Source organism: Aquarana catesbeiana, linkage group LG02, assembly GCF_042186555.1.
Source record: "Aquarana catesbeiana isolate 2022-GZ linkage group LG02, ASM4218655v1, whole genome shotgun sequence".
NCBI classification, from domain to species: domain Eukaryota; kingdom Metazoa; phylum Chordata; class Amphibia; order Anura; family Ranidae; genus Aquarana; species Aquarana catesbeiana.
This window is the reverse complement of record NC_133325.1, coordinates 752,067,612-752,090,021: the sequence shown is the minus strand read 5'-3', so window position 1 is coordinate 752,090,021 and position 22,410 is coordinate 752,067,612. Positions and strand designations below refer to the sequence as shown.

Below are 22,410 nucleotides of genomic sequence, written 5' to 3'. Positions count from 1 at the left end.
TTTTATGCATGTTTTTTTTACCTGTAAAATGTCTTCTTGTATAGCTATCGAAAAGGCCACTTTCACACTGAGGCGCTTTACAGGCGTTTTAGCGCTAAAACGTCTCTTCTGTCACTCCAGTGTGAAAGTCTGAGTGCTTTTAAACTGGAACAGGGCACTTGCGGGACGTTAAAAAAAACTCCTGAAAGCAGCATCTTTGGAGTGGAAATCATTGGCCAGCGTTGCCGAAGCACCTGCAAAGCGCTTTGACAGCGGCGCTTTGTGTGCGCTTTTAACCTTTTTTCGGCTGCTAGCAGGGCTTAAAAGCTCCTCACTAGTGTCTGAAAAGCGCCGCTAAAACGACGGTAAAGCTAACGCGGCCGCCACTTCAGTGTAAAAGTGCCTAAAGCCTTGAGACGGCTGCTGGACTTTGCCATCTTGGATGAGATGTTAGGAACCCCAGCAGACTCAGAGCTATCGATTAGGTGACTCTATAGCAGCCTTTCTCAGCCTTTTCTCAATGGGGGAACCCTTGAAAAAACTTCAGGTCTCAGGAACCCCAGCTAATAATTACTATATCTACAGATCGTTGTAGATAGAATGATGGTCACTGAGGAGAATGCTCCTACACTTGTGGTCATTAGGAAGGATTCCCCCTACAGATGGCTATAAAGATCATTAGTGCAGAAATTTCTCCTTGTTTAAGGAACCCGAGCAACCATGGGAGGAACCCTAGTTGAAAGGCTGTTCTATTCTATTCCCCTTCGTTCTTCCTTCAGCAGCTACAGAAAAGGTTAGGTAGGGAGGGGTATAGATGCTGGGCCATTAAATAATTTGCGCAGAGGAAAAATGTCACAAATTAAGTTTTTAATATAGAGATTTTATGCTTTTACCTGCAGTTTTTTTTAAGTTGGTGACAAGGTCTCTTTACATAATGCACGTAATTTCTTCCAGGGGAGACAATGTCCTATTATCTGGTGGTGGTCACCGGCTGTATGTCAGTAGGAAAGATTCAGGACTCTGAAGTCTTTCGTGTTACCTCCACGGAGTTCATCTCCCTAAGGATCGACCCCGCGGATGAAGATCGTATGTCTGAGGTCCGCAAGGTGCTGAACTCTGGCAGTTTTTACTTTGCGTGGTCTTCTACGGGTGTCAGTCTGGACCTCAGCCTCAATGCCCACCGCAGCACACAGGACCAGAGGACAGACAACCGATTTTTCTGGTAGGTACATCTGTGATCTTGTGTTTACTCTTTTAGCCTTATAGGAGAATTAGTTTGGTCCCTATATATTTGGACACAGGCACAATTTTTATTTTTTTAAATTTTTTTTCAGGTATTTACCAAAACATATTCAAGCTATAGTTATATAATGTATATGGGCTGAAAGTGCACACTCTCAGGTTTAATTTGGGTGGGGGGGTTTACGTACATCCAAATCAGAGGAAGGGTTTGGGAATTACAGCTTTAAAGAATAGCCACCCCCCTTTTTTTCAAGGTCCAAAAAGTAATTGGACAATTGGATCAAAAGCTGTTTCATGACCAGATGTGGACTGCTCCTTCATTATTTCTTCATCAATTAGGCAGATAAAAGGTCTGGAGTTGCATTTGGAATCCATTGCTGTGAACCTACATCATCCATTCAAAAGAGCTGTCCATGCAAGTGAAACAGGCCATTGTAAGGCTTCAAAAACTATAGCAGCAATATTCGGAGTGGCCAAATCAACAGTTTGGTACATTTTAAGGAAAGAAGAACACGCTGGTGAGTTCAGCAACATAAAAAGCTCTGGACGTCCACAGAAAAGAACAGTGGTAGATAATCGCAGGATCCTCTCTATGGTAAAGAAAAACCCATTCACAACATCCAGACAAGTGAGGGACACTCTCCAGGCGGTGGGCGTATCATTGTCAAAGTCTACAATCAAGAGAAGACTTCATGGAAAGCATTCTTTGAAAGGATGAAACTAAAATTAATCTGTACCAGAATAATGGGAAGAAAAAAGAGTGGAGAAAGCTTGGAACAGCTCATGATCCAAAGCGCACAACATCATCTGTAAAACATGGTGGAGCTTGCAGTGTGATGTCATGGACATGCATGGCTTCCAGTGGCATTGATGTTTATTGATGATGTGACAGAAGCAGCCGGATGAATTCTGCAGTATTTAGAGATGTACTGTCAGCCCAGATTCAGCCAAATGCAGCAAAGTTGATTGGTGGGCGCTTCATAGTACAGATGGACAATGATCCAAAACACACTGCAAAAGCAACCCAGGAGCTTTTGAAGGAAAAGAAGTGGAATATTCTGCAATGGCCGAGTCAGTCACCTGATTTCAGCCCAATTGAGCATACATTTCACTTGCTAAAGGCAAAACTAAAGGCAGAAAGACCCACAAACAAAGAATAACAGAAGACAGCTTCAGTTAGAGCCTGGCAAAGCATCAGAAAAGAGGAAACCCAGTCTTTGGTAATGTCCATGGGTTCCAGACTTCAGGCAGTCTTTGCCAGTAAAGGATTCTCAGCAAAATCTTAACAATGAACATTTTATTTATGATTATATTCATTTGTCCAATTACATTTGTGCCCCTGAAAAGGGGGTGGGGGGGTTGTGTATAAAAATGGTTGCAGTTCCTAAAATTTGTACTTGATATTTATGTTCAACCCCTTGAATTAATGCTGAAAGTCTGCACTTCAATTTCATTTGGATTGTTTCGTTTTAAATTTTACTCTGGTGGCATATAAAGCCAAAAGTATGAAAATTGTGCCTGTGTCCAAATATATATGGACCTAACTGTATATGGCAAGAAACAAATGTGGGAGCGACCATTGCACGCTTAATTTGGAAGGTGCATATTCCATGACATTCATATTCTTCCCTTACTATTTGACAAGTCACTGACCTGGACAGGCATATGTACAGTATGTCAGGTGTCAGGACATGTGATAGTCACCCGCGTATTCCGGGTCAGTAATTAAGGTTGCACCTTCAAGTCTACACCAGTAGTGGCAGTTCCCACGTTGATCTTTTAGCAAACCCTTTTGTGAAAGAAACGGGAAGGATGCCATTGTTGATCTGTCTGAAAATTACTAGGCTGCCACTGACATCAACACTTTAAGTTGCTAACCTGGAATAAGAATTCAGCAATTATAATCAGTAGCGACAAAGCCCCAGATATGCATTCTTGTCCAGAGGAGCCGGGCCAGCAGAGACAGTTTTACACTCCCAGAAGAAGTGAGGGGTATGACATGTAAGACGGGAGGGGGGCTGTGCTAGGTCATTGATTCTCCTGGAGTAGTTAAGAATTTTAACAAGTTCAAAGCACATTGCAAGTAAATAAAAAATGTTACTGGAAAGGAAAAACACTGCAAGTAAGTATTTATTGGGTCTCTAACATTACCACATTTTTACTCTGGACCCATCTTCCTGTAGGTGAGCCTTTTTTTGTTTTCTTGTTTGGATAGAGTGGAGAGGGATTAGAACACTTGTCAGTTTTTTTTATTTTGTTTTTTTTTATTGCTGGCTGTGTCTCCCTTAGGGAGATTCGCCTTCTCTATTTGTCCTGTTTACTATTATCATTGAAAGTTAAAAAAAAAAAAAAAAAAAAAACAAGATTTACGTTGTCCCCAGAAAAGCAGAAGAGGTGAAATCTTCCAGTGGGGCACTAGTTCTGCTAACATTGGGGTATTCCCTTAATTTGCAGGGATTTCCTCTCACTTCCTGTTTTGGCTATGAGACATGAAGTGAAAGTAAATCTCCCTAATGGGACAAAATGCTATAAAAAACTTTTGCTATATACCTATTTTCAAACCATTCAATGTAAAAAAAAAAGTTTGTAATCTGTCTGTCCCCTAGGAATCAGTCTCTACACTTACACCTGAAGCATTATGGAGTGAACTGTGACGACTGGCTCCTGCGTCTTATGTGTGGCGGAGTGGAGATCAGGACTATTTATGCAGCACATAAGCAGGCCAAAGCTTGTATTATTTCCCGCCTGAGCTGTGAGCGTGCAGGGACAAGGTTCAATGTGCGGGGCACCAATGATAACGGCCAGGTGGCCAACTTTGTGGAAACAGAACAGGTGAGACGCCAGTGCTTTCTATTGTGTTTTTTTTTTTTTTCCTTACAGAATTACAGGAAGCATGGAGCCTGCTATTAATGACCTCTTTCCCCCAAAAGGGCTGTCATGCTGAGTCAGTGATTTCTGTACCTACAGATTAAAAGTTCTGACTTTCATGCTCTCTTGGTCTGCATGCTTGTTCCTGTTTAGTGACTCTGAAAATACCAAAACCATTTACAGACAATTTTCCCCCGAAGGAACCTGCATTCTACTTGCTACACCAAAACACTCCTGAATGCTGCCAGAAGTTGCATTTCATACAACCAAGGCAATCACAACATCCCTTTATCGCTGCATGTATAGCTAAGGCAAAATAAAGTGATTGTAAACCTTACATTTTTTTTTTTTTAAGTAACAAACATATCATATCATACTTGTGTGCTCTGTGGTTTTGCAAAAAGCAGTCCCTATCCCCCTCTTCTGGGGTCCCTTGCCTGCGCTCCTGGATCCTCCCCTCAAGCTGCTTGCTCTGGAGGTACTCATGCTGGCTCGCACCCGCCCTAGCTTTGTGTTCCCTGCCCCCCACACACACACACACACACACACACACACACTGCTCCCTTCTCGCTGGCTGTGATTGGCTTCCTCTGCGGTCTCTGAGTCAGTGAGGAGGGAGGGAGTCGAGAGAGACCCTGCTCTCCTGCTGGATCGAGGTCGAGCTCAGGTAAGTATTTACGTGATTGCTGAGCATTGAAGGGTTTTTTTTTTGTTTTGTTTTTTGTTTTTCCTTAATGCAGTGAAAGATTAAGGTAAAAAACCTTTAGACTTCACAACCACTTTATATCAAACAAATGGAGGACCTTATCTATAGCAAAGGCACGCCCGACAGACTCTGGACACCCAGGTTCTACTGGATCAAATGCACTACTTCACCTGAATATGAAGCTCTCCTGTGCCCTTTTTCCCCCCACTTAAAGTGATTGTAAAGTCTGTTTTTTTTTTTCTATTAAAATAACAGACATATTATACTTACCTGACCTGTGCAGTGGTTTTGCAGAGCAGCCCAGATCCTCCTCCTTCTTGGGTCACTGGCTGGAGCTCCTGGCCTCTCCCTCCTGACGAGTTCCCCCACAGCAAGCAGCTTGCTATGGGGGCACCCGAGGTGAGCTGCAGCTCCTTGTATCCATTCAGACACCGAGCTGCAGTACGGCCCCACCTCTCCCTCTCTCCTAACTGAGTTTGACAGCAACGGGAGCCAATGGCGCCGCTGCTGTCTCTCAGCCAAACAGGAAGGGGAGTCCTGGACAGCCAAGGCACTCGTGGACATCGCTAGATAGAGAGGGCGCTCAGGTAAGTATTAAGGGGGGCTGCTACACACAGAAGGCTTCTCTTAATGCATAGAATGCATTAAGATAAAAAACCTTCTGACTTTACAACCACTTTAAGATTACTCACAGGGTATATAGGATATTGTCTAGGGCATACTTCCTTTTCTGGATGTCCCCTTCTGCATTTATTACTGTAATGCAATCAGGCTGCATCTACAGTAATAGATTCTGATTGGGTTTCTTTTTTTTTAAACAAACTTTGTGCTGCAGCAGGGGTTAAAATACTCCGACAAGTCGCTCTGCTGCTCTGCCCGATTCTCCAGTAGTCCAATACTTCCTCCCTGCACACTGCTCCAATCAACAGCCCTGCTCCGGGAAGGACTCTCCAGAGTGCTGCGGAACAAAGTACATTAAAAAAAAAAAAAAAAAAAAAAAGCGTTAATGTCTAAGATAAGCTCCAATTAACTTTATAAAACCCTCTTGAGCCTTCTCCATTCTTTTATAATAATTCTCTCCTAGCCATCCAAAGTTCAGTAGGAGACACATGCATACCTTGCTAGTTATTGATCTCTGAACACAGACCAGCAATGAATTCTAGAGAATCACTTTTTTTCATATATTATAAGTGTTTTTTATTGCTAGGCATAGACTAAGTCATGGTAGCTTATTAAGTCAGGATGGTAGGTTTGTTGCTTAGTCTCCTGCTGAGACCATCTTCTCTGCCCCTTCTGGGTCCACTGTAGCTCCTCTACGGCCACTGGGTCACCGATGATGATGGAACTCCAGTGCATGCGCACAATACTTACATTGCCTCTGGCACCAGGTTCCATTCTCTGCATCTAACAGATGCCAGGAATGAGATGTGGGTCTACACTCAGCAGCGATTGTGCCACACAGTGTACACAGAGCATACAAAATTGCTAGGAGAAAGAGGAAGAATGCTTTTGGCAGAAGACTTTGCATATCTCTTCCGCTGAAAATCTAACTCCAAGCAAATTTTTAGCAGTTTATTTCCACTTTCATGTTATATATTTTTGTTTTACTTTAGCACCCTCCTATGTAGGTGCTAGATTTAAAAATTTTGTTCTGGCCAGTGGAGCTGTGGTTTGATGTTAGGCAAATTTTTAGTTTTGGCTCATTGTAATCAGTGTAGCTGTGTTGATTATTCTGGTCTGTTCAGTGTTTCACCTGCTGCAGGTTTGATTGCTCTCTCTGCTTTCTGGAGAACTGTGGGTTGTTGTGGAACATAGGTGCGGAACAAGGAAAATGGGCAGCCTGAATATATTTTTATACAGCCCTGGCCAATCCCTGGGAGGGTGGCCCAGATGGCTGTTGGGAGTCTGCATAAATACTCAGACACAGATCGTGCGGGTCTTTTTTTTTTCTTAGGAGATCACAGCCTAAGGTGGGGTTGCTTGCCCACTTAGGCCATCCTGCCATGAGTGTGCAGAGTGTCGAGGCCTCAGGTGGGCGACCTGAGGGCCCGCTTTGCTCGAAGCTGTAGAAAGAGGACTGAGAAATTGTCATCTGAGGATCCAGTCTTGTGTCACAGGAGCGTATGTCACAAGGATATTGGAATGGGATGATCTCACCTCTACTTTTGTAAAGATAATATCCATGTTTGCAAAAGCATCTGATGCACATAAAATGGATTTATATCTGTTGTGGTCCAAAGTGGACTTTCACATGTTAAATGCCCCAGGGATCATTACTTTTCCCCTCTGCAATCTAAAACGCCCATTTTTCTATTTTTTTTTTTGTGCCCCACCTCTTAGCCACTATTCTATCCTTGGCTAGAATGATGTCTTCGGCACTCTGAAGTCCTCTGGAATATGTACGTCACATATCCCAGCATGCTTCAGGTTCCATTCATGTGACTGGAGGAGGGTGGGCCCAGTTTTGTGTAATCAGGGGACTGGATTGGCTGAATCAGGAAGAGGCAGCCCTCACCTGATGGCATCAGTAAGATAATAGTGCTGGCACCCGATAAGATCAGCAAGATGGCAGTACAGTGCATTAAAGCAGTGGCTGTGTGCGTATGTGAATTGTGCATAACACTGGTGAAAAGATAAAGGGGTGGGGGAGCAAGACCATTACGAGGGGGGTGAATATAATTTAAATTAAAGTTGTTGTGCCTGGTGTTCAGCTTTACATAAAGCTTTTTTCAGTTTAACATGGTCCATCAAATAAAAGATGATTGTTGCGAGTTGTCCTACTTTACTAATTTTTCTTTACATTTTTAGAAAAGACAGGTACATTGTTTTTCTCTTGCATTTTCTGACTGGCTCTGTCATGTATTTTTATTAGAAGTAGATGGAAAAAATAGAACGTGTAAATTCACTAGTAAAAAAACAACCATATTGTCTTTCCCATATCCTGATCTAGAGACAGCATCTGTCTAAAGGCCCTACACGATCCGAAAATCTAATGGAAACATTTTGGACGGCGAGCTGTCTGCCGATTTTCGGATTGTTAGTACGGTGCTTTCGGCAGCCGATTTTCGCTTTTTCTTCAGACAAAAGCTGGATGTGCAGACTATAAAAATTTTTTCGACACTGAACTCAACGTCCGATTTTTCGTTTCATTGGTACGGTTTTCGTACGAAAAAAATCATAAGAGCAAGACTACGCATGCTCAGAAACTAAAGAACACATGCAAAACTAGTCACCCTGCAATGACTGGATGGGGGAAATTTACTAAAACTGGAGCACACAGAATCTGGTGCAGCTGTGTATAGTAACCAATCAGCTTCCAACTTCAGCTTGTTTAATTGAGCTTTGACAGTAAAACCTGGAAAGTTCTGTGCTCCAGATTTTGCAGTCTCCAGTTTTAGTAAATTTCCCCCTTTGTCTAACTCTGTCACTCTTTGCACATATTGAGTCAAGTTGTTTTGTGTCTTCTACGACTGAATAATCCCCACACTGTATAAGAGCAGATGCACCTGTTACTTTCTCTATATTGTACATTTGTATAAGTGACGTGTTCTGTTGAATAGTTTGTATTTCCATTGTTTACCATCATGTATTTCATCGGCCTTCTGTGAAAAATCTTTCAGCATAAACTAATTTTCTAATGTACTTTTCAACATAGGGAATGGTAAATGGCTGTTTTCTTGCAGGTGATTTACCTGGATGACTGCGTGTCCTCGTTTATACAAATCAGAGGCTCCATTCCCCTCTTCTGGGAGCAGCCAGGCTTGCAGGTAACCTATAAGTCACAAGGCCAGTGTAAGCTTTGCATTGCTCATGTTTTATGTACCTATAGAGTTCCAAATTCATTTTGTATGAAAAGTTGTAGACCACAAAAATACAGATGTCCATGTTTAAATGATCCTGTTTATAAGTATTTGTGATCCTTCTTGGTACTCTGTTCACACCATCTTTACCAACTTTGAGGTGACTAACAACATGGCCTATCATCTGCACCACTTTACACACCACTTTACACACCACTTTACACACCACTTTACACACCACTTACATTCTGAACATCAGCATGCTTTAATAACTATATATTCTGCCAGTTGATGTAGCACATCAGCTTATAATTTGGTATCTAATTCACTTATAAAGCAGTGGATGTCCGCTTAAAGCGGAGTTCAGCCGAAAAAAAAAATTAAAAGTCAGCAGCTACAAATACTGCAGCTGCTGACTTTTAAAATAAGGACACTTACCTGTCCAGGGCGCCTGTGATGTCCTTACTCAAAGCCAACCCTTCCTTCGGCTCTGGGTGGAGGTGCTGGCATCTTCAGTAAGGGAATAGGGAAGTGAAGCCTTGCAGCTTCACAGCCTGGTTCCCTACTGTGCATGCGCGAGTCGCACTGCGCGCTCTGAATGGTCCCTGCTGTCTTCTGGGACCTGTGTGTCTCCCAGAAGACAGCGGGGGGAGGAGTGGCCAGACATGGCAAAGTTCACAGCAGATTCTGCACCTCTTTCACCGGAAGTGGGAGCAAATACCTGGATTAGACGGGTATCTGCTCCCCCCTGAAAGGTGCCAAATGTGAAAGGGAGGGGGAAGGAATTGGATCAGGAGAAGTTTAATTTCTAGGTGGAAATCTGCTTTAAGAGGAAAAGAGGGCATCAAAGTTTCTCAACCAGGGTTCTGTGGAACTCTAGGGTTGCTAAGAATTACTTGAGCAATGAGCAATTTATGCCTCTCAGATAAGTTCCCATTGACACCATTGATCTTTATAGCTATCTGTAAGGGGGTAATTCTTCCCAATGACAACAAGGGTAAGGGAAATTCTTCCCACTGACCATCACACTAATGTATCATGAGTTGTAGGTATAGTCCTTTTTAGCAGGGGTTCCTTGAGACTGGAAAGCTAATTTAAGGGTTCCTCTGAGTTGAAAAGGTTAAAGACTGTACTAGAAGAAAATGATAAAAACGTGGACAAGCTACAGGAGGGGTTGAAGACTGGAGATATGCTGCAGAAGCCAGTGAGTGATTGGGGGCGTGTTATTATAAATCCATATTCCCACTACAGTCTGTTGGGATCCAAGGCCTGAACAACAAGTACCAAAGGGTTACATATGACCCTCAGGCCACAAATTGGACACCAGGGCTTTAGAGCAATATAGGGGCCGTCATGAGATCTTTCTACCTGGGCTCTTGTGTTCAGTCTCTGTTTTTTTTATAATTTTGAGTTATCATGTACATAAAGATTTTACATTATCTTGAACTTTCCCAAACCTGCACACTTGTTCCAGGATCATGACTAAGAAAGTATTGAAGCCAGGTAGTTCGCATAATAACCCGGCAGTTAGCACTGAAGGCAAGAAATTACATGACTGCCCCATTATTTATAGATGGAGATAGTGATAGATACAGTTTTATTTTTGAATTTATCAAATGAAATACAGCAAGGTTTTACGTAATGCGATCCAAAAACGAGTAGTTAATACATGGCCGGGTGAAATTCTACCATGTAAATTTTTTAACTGTAATCGGGGCCCATACTTTGGAAAGATTTACACTCCCCGATCTTTCAAAAAAGCAAGACTCTACAAATGACTTAGAGCCACATACTATTAACAGTTCCACTGACTCGGGCTTCAGTTATTCAAAGTTTCAGGACTTTCTGAGTTAATTGCTTTACCTTTCCACAGGCTGGATAGTCAGTAACTTTAGAAGAGATTCAAGTAAAACATGTTTGGGTCACTGGTTTTGGGGGGATAGTAATACAACGTATAAAATATTAAAAACCGCACTGTAAAAAGTTGGTGAACTTTGTTGTCAGACTGTTATAAAGTATCTTCGGTCATGTGTGTTTTGTCTTATCTTTGGAATAGGTTGGATCTCATCGTGTGAGGATGTCAAGAGGATTTGAAGCCAATGCACCTGCTTTTGACAGGTATTGCACGCTGAGAACAGTGCTGATGCTGGGGGGGGGTACACTGGGTGAAAAAAAGCAAGCCCAGAGTTTGGCTTTAAAATACAATAATGATATTTTTTTAATACAAAATACAGTTAACCCTTTCCAAAAGGATGAAAGACTTATGGGTAATAACATGTTTTAAATGGCATGCCTGTAAGTGAATGCTCCACCAACTGGATGTTTGATGAAAACCTGTTACAAAGAAATATCTTTACTGCGACTACCAGGCAACTAACGTTTTCAGGAAGGAGGTCAGCAGTGGTGCATATGCATTTCATTCATTACAGATTCCTGTTAAAAATAGCCCCATGGCCTTTTCAGCAAATGCTGTGCTATCAGCTTTCGACATGGAACATTCATATTTGGTCCTGATGTTACCCAGAAGTCCTTTCTCCTTTTTGAAGAAGGTTTAATAGGATAATCCACCACGTATCGTATCCAAAATCTACTCCGGAGTTGGCGATTGCTGACTATGATACTAAGACCCCAACTATTCCTTTGGCAGGCATTTCCAAACTCTGAAGAGACTTTATGGCAGGCAAGTTGTGGTCAACCTTCTTGGGTCAAAAGAAGGAGAGACTATGCTCAGCAAAGCTTTTCAGGTAAGCGGTTACCATTTGCTTGATTTCCCATATCAACGTGTAGTACACAGTGCTCTCTGCAGTATATACGACCCTCCCCTACTGACTGATCTCTGCTGAGGAGCTTACAATCTATATCTTTACCACTTATTATTTACTGCGCCAATAGATTTTTTGAATTGTGTGAGAAAACCTACACAAACTATATACTAGTAGCATCCCTTATAAGATCTGAACCTAGGACCTCAGCCCTGCAAAGCTTACCACCTGGGATTGTACAACCCTAGATGAGTATCTTTGGGGGTTATTTACAAAAGAGATCCAAGCACTACAACCAAGTATCCAACTACAAGTGCAAACTATGCTTGAAAGAGCACTGAGAGTACACTTGGAAGTGTAGTCGCTGTAAATCTGAGGGTTAGATCTGAAATGAGGGGAAGCTCTGCTGATTTTATCCAATCATGTGCAAGCTAAAATGCTGTTTTTTATCTTCCTTGCATGTCCCCCTCGGATCTACAGTGACTGCACTTCCAAGTGCACTTTCAGTGCAATTTCAAGTGCACTTTGCACTTGTAGTGCAAAGTGGATTTGCCTTTCGTAAATAACCCCCTTTGTGTCCTTATGGTTTTCAGGCAAAAAAACTCCCTGGGAAATTTGGTAATGGAGGTACTTCTTGGAGAAAAGATAGTGCTACTTTGAGTTTATAGGAACCAGCTTAAGTGGTTAAACCATTTAGTATGATGGCTTCCATTAGAGATTTTAAGGCATGTTCTGCTGGAAAGATGCTCTGAGCTGTCCAATAACATCCTGGAGGACATGTATCTCTCGATTGACCCAAGTCTAGTCATCCTTTTAAATGCATATAGTGACGATAGTCACACAAAATCCTTAGGTTCATCAAAGACTTGTAGAGGTAGGTGTACAGTTGTGCCATAGGCCCCAAATTCTGTGGCAGAAAGGTTCAGCATTGCCTTAAATTGAGTTTGGCCTCTTGTAGTCTTCTGATGGTGCCCAATAGGAAAAAAATGTAATCTCTTGTCTGTGTAACTGAGCTTCCTAATCTGCTTTTGCCCCCACAAACAACTACAAGCAAATTCAGCATCTGGCATCAAGAAATTTTCACCTAACTTAAAGCAAATTTTGAATGCAAATACAGTGGGGACGGAAAGTATACAGACCCCCTTACATTTTTCACTTTGTTATATTGCAGCCATTTGCTAAAATCATTTAGGTTCATTTTTTTTCCTCATTAATGTACAAAAAAGAAAAACTGAAATATCACATGGTCCTAAGTATTCAGACCCTTTGCTGTGACACTCATATGTTTAACTCAGGTGCTGTCCATTTCTTCTGATCATCCTTGAGATGGTTCTACACCTTCATTTGAGTCCAGCTGTGTTTGATTATACTGATTGGACTTGATTAGGAAAGCCACACACCTGTCTATATAAGACCTTACAGCTCACAGTGCATGTCAGAGCAAATGAGAATCATGAGGTCAAAGGAACTGCCTGAAGAGCTCAGAGACAGAATTGTGGCAAGGCACAGATCTGGCCAAGATTACAAAAAAAAATTCTGCTGCACTTAAGGTTTCTAAGAGCACAGTGGCCTCCATAATCCTTAAATGTAAGACGTTTGGGACGACTAGAACCCTTCCTAGAGCTGGCTGTCCGGCCAAACTGAGCTATCGGAGGAGAAGAGCCTTGGTGAGAGAGGTAAAGAAGAACCCAAAGATCACTGTGGCTGAGCTCCAGAGATGCAGTCGGGTAATGGGAGAAAGTTGTAGAAAGTCAACCATCACTGCAGCCCTCCACCAGTCGGGGCCTTATAACAGAGTGACCCGACGAAAGCCTCTCCTCAGTGCAAGACACATGAATGCCCGCATGGAGTTTGCTAAAAAAACACCTGAAGGACTCCAAGATGGTGAGAAATAAGATTCTCTGGTCTGATGAGACCAAGATAGAACTTTTTGGCCTTAATTCTAAGCAGTATGTGAGGAGAAAACCAGGCACTGCTCATCACCTGTCCAATACAGTCCCAACAGTGAAGCATGGTGGTGGCAGCATCATGCTGTGGGGGTGTTTTTCAGCTGCAGGGACAGGATGACTGGTTGCAATCGAGGGAAAGAAGAATGTGGCCAAGTACAGGGATATCCTGGACAAAAACCTTCTCCAGAGTGCTCAGGACCTCAGACTGGGCTGAAGGCTTACCTTCCAACAAGACAATGACCCTAAGCACACAGCTAAAATAATGAAGGAGTCGCATCACAACAACTCCGTGACTGTTCTTGAATGGCCCAGCCAGAGCCCTGACTTAAACCCAATTGATCATCTCTGGAGAGACCTAAAAACGTTTACCATCCAACCTGACAGAACTGGAGAGGCTGTGCAAGGAGGAATGTCAGAGGATCCCCAAATCCAGGTGTGAAAAACTTGTTGCATCTTTCCCAAAAAGACTCATGGCTGTATTAGATCAAAAGGGTGCTTCTACTAAATACTGAGCAAAGGGTCTGAATACTTAGGACCATGTGATATTTCAGTTTTTCTTTTTTAATAAATCTGCAAAAATGTCAACTATTCTGTGTTTTTCTGTCAATATGGGATGCTGTGTGTACATTAATGAGGAAAAAAAATGAACTTAAATGATTTTAGCAAATGGCTGCAATGTAACAAAGAGTGAAAAGTTTAAGGGGGTCTGAATACTTTCCATTCCCACTGTATGTGTAGAATTTATACTTTGGGTTATGAATTCAATGAATTTCTTAATTTCAACGTGCTGATATGCTGAAGAATGGCAATTTGTGTTTTGTCTGCATAGAGGCAACTTGGTGACTTTTTCTGCTATTTTTTACAAATCCTCCGTTCGGTGCTCTTGATGCTTCTGCAGTTGATGTGGAATGTAGTGTGCAGCCTTTCATCACTTGTGTCTGTCAAAAGGTTGATACAAAATAAAAGTAAAAAAAATGTCTTACTCTCACCTATACAGAGTCACTTAAAGGCGTCGGAACACGCGTCTGATGTCCTAATGGTGAACTTTGACTATCATCAGATGGTGCGTGGAGGAAAAGCTGAAAAGCTGAACACTGTCCTCAAACCTAAAGTTTCTGCATTCTTGGAAGATTGCGGCTTCTTCTCTCTGGACAAAGATGGAGTGCAAAGGTCTGGGAGATTTCTTCTAGAATGAGATCTCATTATGACTATTTATTTGCATTTTCTAATAAAATATTGCATTTATGGGTTATACTTTAATTTCAAATCTATCTGGGGTTTACATACACTTTTAATAGCAAAAATAAGATTTAGCATTGCGATTTGTGTCGGAGGGGAACAAAAAATAATTAAAAAATGGAACTAAGGATGTTATTAGTGGGCAATGTTTGTTATCGCACATTTAGATAAATGCTCCAGAAAATTAATGCTGATCTTCAGCCTCAAACCCCCCCCCCCCCATGTTTAAAGTACTCACCCACCCACCAGATCCAGCGTTGTCCTCCTGAGATCTGCTTTTCTTGTGCCCCCTGCTTGGTCCCATGCCGCCATCTTCTTCAGTGATGTCTTCGGGAAACTTCCAGCTCTTCCTGGTTCAATCAGCAGTTCTCCAATGTAAGACAAAGAGGAGAAGGCGCACCAGCCTTGCGCATTACCCAAGTGATGTTTTTTTAATGTGAAATAAAAGAAGATATACTCTGTCAAATCCATGAAAAGCATATTGGGGTCCACAATGGACACACAGCAATCAGGTCACCAAGACTGCTCCCAGCAAGCCATAGGACCTTCCAGATGTCTGACGCATTCCGAGGGGAGATCCTCAAAAACAAGGATCCTTGTTTGGCTCTGAGGAAGACGGGATTTCCCCTCAAAACGCGGCAGCCATCTGGAAAGTCCTACGGCTTGACAGGAGCAGACTTGGTGACCTAATCTCTTTGTGGACCCTGATATGCTTTTATGATCGATTTTTATTTGTGAGTAAATCTCCTTTTATTTCACATTTAATAAACACCACTTGGGTAATGTGCAAGGCCGCTGCGCCCTCCTCTTTTCCTTAGTGTTTCCATTGGGTTCCCCTGACTCTTAGAGGGCAGCAAAGCCTGTGCGTCCATTGGAGCTTTCAAGATCCTGTGGCACATCCATCACCATTGCATCATCCTTGAGCCCAGGAGATTGTCTTTGTGTTTTTATAGCAGTTCTCCAATGACAAGCCGCTAGGCCCAGCCCCCTCCTCCTTTCACAATCAAGGTATATGCCTCCTGGGATATGTGACGTACTTATCCCAGTGGGCAAGGTGCATGGGGGCAGAGGTTTCTCTGATTTTATATATATATATATATATATATATATATATATATATATATATATATATATATATATATATACACACCCATTTTGCACAGTGGAGGGGAGGCAACATCTGATTTGAGGATGAAGATCTTCTTTGAGATTTTTATTAAAAAAATACAGATAAAGATGTTGTAAAATGACTTCAGAGCTATGCAAGATATTGAAGGTAATTTGTCTCCTGAGCATACAAGAGGTCATTGATTAGAAATATGTCTTAATGTAGGTTAAGCTATCTATTTTGCATGTGATTTATAATCTTTGTACAGTCTTGTTCAGATTTGCAAGCATCTCATGAATATAAGGCATCCAGATTTCATACCCTGCAGAAGAAGAATGTAAATACCTACCTTTTTCAGCTGTTCATGCTGTCAAATGCTGTATTACTGGGGAATTGTTCTACAAAGCTTGGAAGCCAACACTTCTGGGAGTGTCAATCTTCTGTGTCCCCGGCAGTGTCAATTGTTTTTTTCCGCTGACCTCCATGTTATCACAGGACACAGTAGTGACTTTGAGGTCCACGGGGGATTCGGTGAGCACTGTGGGGGAACATTAAATATTGAACCTACCAATCCTTTTCCCAGCAGATTTCTGGTGGGACTCCATAGCAACAGAACAGCATTTAGTAGGTGTGGGCAGCTCAAGAGGTCAGTATTTACATTCTTTGTTTGCAGAGTTTAATGTTTGGATATTTTTACATTCCAGAGTTGCTTTAAAATGTATCTAAACTCAAAAAAAAAAAAAAAAACATGTAATCTATATAGTGCAGCTTACCAGTCCTTAGATCTGGTGGCTATATTCGTTTTTTTGTCAGACTTTCTCTGCTTTATTTTCACCTGGTAATTCTGAAAATAACACACTTCCTTGTCCCTTCAAGCATTTACTGATTTCTCCATTATAACTATGGGGGCATTCATGGTTATTACACGTCTGCCTTTGTTTATCTCCATTCATATGATGAATTGACAGGACTGATAGTTTACACAATTAATAGAAGGTTTATTGTGATCTCCTTTAAGCTCACAAGAAGTGACAAGGCCACTGCATCCCTGGCAAGATCAACAGGTATTTTCTGTGCTTGCTGAAAATATTTTTAGCTGAAAAGGGAAATCACATACAACCACCACTGCCAAGTACCTGGGGAAGATCAAGCTGAAGGGGAGGCTTCCCATGCACCTCTGGTTCAGCTACCCTGGTTGTGTTGAAAGGAGATGCAAGGACACAGAGTGGCACGAAGGCCAATATTTTGGGCAGCACCAGCTGTTGGATGTGAGGCACAGACGACTGTGCACCAGCAGATAAGGTCCAAAGGAAGGAATATGGTAGCTCCCAATTGGTGGACAGGAATAAAGCCAGGACACAAGCCAGAGGTAGTCAACAGCCAGGCTTCAAAGTATAGAAGGCAAAGACTGTGCCAGGATACAGGCCTAGGACATCAACAGCCAGATAGTGAGGTACAGGAGCATAAGGCAGGATACAAAATCCAAAACACAGGCGAGGTCACAATGGGTATAGATCGGAATCCAGAGGCAGGTCAAAAGTAAGCCGGGTCATACATGAAAAGGCAATCGCAGCAGACCAGGTCACAGATAGTAATATACCCATGTCATGTTCAAGCTTAAATAGGCTGTTTGGTGCCCAGTGTCATGCGTGCACATGTGCCTACGCGCACACTGCTTAGCATGCACGCTTATTCATCTGCGCATGCATGTTAATACATGTCTTGCAGTATGTTTATGTTTGGAAACATGCGCATGTCCACGCAATGGCCTTCTTGTATTAGCACAACTGAACCTTTCTTACCTGGTAAGCTGCAATATATTACATTCGTTTTCGGGTTTAGATGCGCTTTCCCTTCCTACTTTTCCTGGCCGTTATGAGGAAGATTGACCAGAATATTTCCATGACGACTGCTTTTCTGTTTCACGTTTTATATAGGACGCAACATGGCAGCATTAGAACAAATTGCTTGGACTGCCTGGACAGAACCAACAGTGTCCAAGCCTTCTTTGGGTTGGAGGTGAGTATATCAACCCCTTTTTACATATAGTAAATAAAATGATCTTTTTTTTTTTTAAACTATCACTTTTAATGTGGAGTTTGTCTATTTATTGACAGGAAATGATCAGTTGTGTAATTGGATGATAGGGTGAGGAATGGGTTGGCTGCAGTGGATTATTTTAGGGGTCTATTGTTCTTTTGAGATCCAATGTCTTCGCGGTACTAATGTTTAGCCTGTGCAGGTTTATTTTAGGCTTATTGCATAGAAAGGCCTTACAGCTGTCAAATGCCAATTCATGCTTGGAGTTCCTTACTAAAACTCTAGGTTAGCATAACAGCCAGGTAACAAGCATGTCTGCAGTCTGTTGGTGCTCTCCAGCTGAGCTGGCCAATTATTGTCAGGTGTAATTATTATATAAGTGGCTCCAACAGCATCTGCCAGCACTAATTATCTCAAACACTTTTCCTTTTATACAAGTCAAATGCTCCTGTTTATGGAACCAATAGCTGACAAACCTTGACTTTACATCCGATAGGCTTCGTGCTTGTACCACTCTCTGAAGAGCGATGCACCACAGATCTTTCTTCAAAGAGTGGCAATGGTGTAAATGATCCCCAATTCAGTCTTTTTTTTAATTTGAACAGTAAAGATTGAGGCTAGGTACACCCTATTGCCAATTGGATGCAGGTTTCCCCGCATCCAATTTGCTTAGCAGGAGTTTGCGACCGGCTCTCTATGGAACCGGTTTACACCCCTCTGCAGCACCTCCAGTGCGAATCGCACAGGAGCCCTGTGAGTGTCTTGGTTCGTTTCGGGTCCGAATTCAGCCAAAAATTCAGGCTGAAATGGTGAACGGAGATGCACCGGACTCCTGAGCCGATGCTTGTTCTAGTGTGAACCCAGACTGAATCAAGTGCAAAAAAATGATTATTGTGTAAACACTACAACCTTATGTAAAACATTTCTAACCTTTTCGATAAAAAAAAAATCGATCAAAATGATCTGTAAATGTTTCCACAAATATTTTATTTTCATAGATCCATTTGCACTATCCAACTGACCAGATTATTGAACAATCAGATTAAAATGGGCTTGGTGCCCATAGGGTGTTACTATTTGTAAAGGTCTCAGAAAGATAATATATAAATATAAATAAAAAAAAATTATATATATATATTCATACCCCTTGACATTTTCCACGTTTTGTCATGTTACAACCAAAAAAAAACGTAACTGTATTTTATTGGTAGAACTCTTCCATAAAGGGCAGATTTGTGGAGAACACGACTAATAGTTGTCCTGTGGACAGATTCTCCCACCTGAGCTGTGGATCTCTGCAGCTCCTCCAGAGTTACCATGGGTCTCTTGGCTGCTTCTCTGATTAATGCTCTCCTTGCCCAGCCTGTCAGTTTAGGTGGACGGCCATGTCTTGGTAGGTTTGCAGATGTCAATACGCTTTCCATTTTCGGATGATGGATTGAACAGTGCTCCGTGAGATGTTCAAAGCTTGGGATATTTTTTTTAGAACCTTAGCCTGCTTTAAACTTCTCCACAACTTTATCCCTGACCTGTCTGGTGTTTTCCTTGGCCTTTACGATGCTGTTTTTTCACTAAGGTTCTCTAACAAACCTCTGAGGGCTTCAAAGAACAGCTGTATTTATACTGAGATTTAATTGCACACAGGTGGACTCTATTTACTAATTGGGTGACTTCTGAAGGTGATTGGTTCCATTCCAAATTAGATTTTAGTTAGGGGTATCAGAGTAAAGGGGGCTGAATACAAATGCACACCACAATTTTCAGATATTCATTTGTAAAAAAAAAAATCTGAAAACCATTTATCATTTTCCTTCCACTTCACAATTATGTGCCACTTTGTTTTGGTCTATCACATAAAATCCCAAAAAAAATACATTTGTTTTTGGCTGTAACATGACAAAATGTGGAACATTTCAAGGGGTATGAATACTTTTTCAAGGCACTGTATATAGTTTTCTTGGGAACCTCATATAATGCCAGATGACATTGATGGCAGCCTATAGATCAATGTCACCCCACCCTCTTTCCCAGAGTGTTATGTTCGGTCAATATAGAAGAGGTATGACTCATCCTCTGCAGGAGAATTGGGACTGAACAATCTCTAATTACAGGCCTGTAGGGAATTACCGCTATTAGACTGAATTTATATGCATGCGAAATAACTAAAGGAAGCGCCTAATTGAATCAGTCTGGCCAATTTAATATATGTTAAACTTATGGATCAGTATCTGATGGCCTTCCAACAGCCAGAGGCTTTGTACAGCTGGCTCATCACTCCCAGGAGTTAATCAATAAACCATATATTTAACTATTACATTACCAAAAAATGTTATTACCAAACCTTCATAAAAACAATGAGAAAAATAAACAAGCAAAATGCATATGCTAAATAAAATGAATGGTTTTTAACCGTGGCAACTAATCACGTGCTTGACCTTGTTTTACAGCTGAGATCTGGTTGCTGTGGGCAACCTGGTTGCTTTGTTCTCTTTTTTTTCAATTTTTTTAATTGCTTGTCAATTTGTATTGATTACTGTCTGTGCCCCCATTAGTGAGATTCACCCTCTCTATTTGTCCTGTTCACCATTGTCATTGAATGTAAAAGAAAATCACAAATTTTGGGGTTTCCCCAGAAAATGTAATAAAGGTGTTTTGTGCCATCCTCTTCATTGGAGTCCTCAATTAGTCAGTCAGCCTTGTTGCCCCGTTTCGCAGAGGTTTTTCCTTCTTTATGCAGGGGTTTATGTCTCAGATTATCTAGCTGGTTTCTCACCCTGAACGTAGAGGCTGTAAGCGTGCTACCACGCCTTCCCCAGCAATGTCTAAATCTGACCTGATTGCTGCTTCTAAACAAACTACTTCTGGCCCACTCTCTAAATCTGGGTCCAATCTGTCTGGAGTGAGAAGGAGCTCTCACCCGAGGAGTCGCAATCTGCAGGCATTACACCTCCACTAAGCTCATGACTTGCAGACCTTTACATGGCCCTTTCTAGGCTCATCAATCGAGGTGCTTTTGCTCCAGTCTTTGCTACAGAAAGCTTTCAAGGATTGTATTCCACCCTATATGGTTTCTGAGCCCAAAGGGGACATCCAATCTATCTTGGGCCTACAGAGTCTAAAGGGCTTCATTTGAGCTTACAAGTTCTGAAAGGAAATGTACAAGGTCAGTCAATATTTCCAACATCATGGGGATTTTCTGGTCTCAGTGGACATCAGTGATGCACATTTACACATGGCCATCTTTCTATAACACCAGCACTATAGGTTGTTTGCTGTGGGGCCTCTGCACTACTAGTTTTCTTGCTTTCCTTGTTTTATTTGGCCTTTCTTCCTCACCATTCATTGTGAATGGTACCCCAACATACTGTATAGCAGGGTTTCTCAACCAGGATTCCATGGAACCCTAGGTTTCCTCCAGAGGTTGCTAGGGGTTCCTTGAGCAATGAGACATTTCTGCCTCTTAAATAAGTTCCCACTGACACCATTGATCTTTTTAGCCATCTAACCAGGTCCCATGGAACCCTAGGTTTCCTCCAGAGGTTGCAAGAGGTTCCTTGAGAGATGAGCAATTTCTACCTCTTATGCCGCATACACACGGGCGGACTTTTCAACGGACTAGGTCTGGCGGACTTTCCAACTGAACGGACTTGTCTACACACGATCAACCAAAGTCCGACGGATTTGTACGTGATGACGTACGACCGGACTAAAACAAGGAAGTTCATAGCCAGTAGCCAATAGCTGCCCTAGCGTCAGTTTTTGTCCGTCGGACTAGCATACAGACGTACGGACTTTTCGACCGGACTCGAGTCCATCGGAAAGATTTGAAACATGTTTTATTTCTAGGTCTGTCGGACTTTTGGGGGAAAAAAGTCAGCTGGAGCCCACACGCGGTTGAATTGTCCGACGGAGTCCGGTCCGCCGGACCTAGTCCGTCAAAGTCCGCTCGTGTGTACGCGGCATTAGAGTTCCCACTGACACCATTGATCTTTTTAGCTATCTATAAGGGGGGAATTCTTCCCACTGACCATCACACTAATGTATCAAGAGTTGTAGATGTAGTAATTCTTCGCAGGAGTTCCTTGAGACCGGAAAGTTAGTTCAAGGGTTCCTCTGTGTTAAAAAGGTTGAGAGAGGCTGCTGTATAGTAAAGCACAATGTGCACCACAATGCATATGTTGTGGGTTGTCTTTCTCTGCATTACTAAGCAAAAAAGGGGTCATGCATGTTTTTTTTATCTTTTGTTGTGCATTGGCAGCCCATTTATAATGAATGGCCCGCCTTAGCAACATAATGCCCATTAACACATGTTCTAACTCATGCACCAATGGACCTTAACATAAAACTTAAGTGTGATTAAGTCCTTACAGGCAGCTGTTTGAGCAGCATGCCATCCAATATTGTTGGGCCTATCAAGAGGTGTTGCACACCTCCCAGTTGGAATGCTTTTGGACATGCCAGATGTTCAAGAATAAATGTGTCCCTCGTTGGATAGAAGAAAGGATAGAAGATTTTTTATAATTGCTGTAAAATCCTCTTCTCTGAAACGTTAAGGGACACGAGTCCCACCATTCTGTGATTATGGACATTGTTCTTGCTATGAAACTGAAAAATGCTGGTTGTGGGAGTGGCGATACCCTGAGCTGGCCTACAGATTTTAATTTTTTTTGCTACTGTCTAATCCTCCTGTAAGTGGCAATATAACCTGAATCTTCAG

The 22,410-nt window shown here is 42.0% G+C and overlaps 1 protein-coding gene across 7 annotated transcripts in view; it reads left to right on the top strand.

Annotated features, from left to right (window-relative positions):
• SYNJ1 (synaptojanin 1) overlaps window positions 1–22,410 on the top strand; it is a 177,813-nt gene that overhangs the window by 69,823 nt on the left and 85,580 nt on the right. For all 7 annotated transcript variants that reach the window (XM_073617128.1, XM_073617129.1, XM_073617131.1 and 4 more), the window contains exons 4-10: window positions 934–1,201; window positions 3,828–4,053; window positions 8,479–8,562; window positions 10,652–10,713; window positions 11,243–11,339; window positions 14,304–14,476; window positions 17,591–17,672. In XM_073617128.1, the coding sequence (XP_073473229.1) occupies window positions 934–1,201; window positions 3,828–4,053; window positions 8,479–8,562; window positions 10,652–10,713; window positions 11,243–11,339; window positions 14,304–14,476; window positions 17,591–17,672 (992 nt within the window). The remainder of the gene's footprint in view (window positions 1–933; window positions 1,202–3,827; window positions 4,054–8,478; window positions 8,563–10,651; window positions 10,714–11,242; window positions 11,340–14,303; window positions 14,477–17,590; window positions 17,673–22,410) is intronic.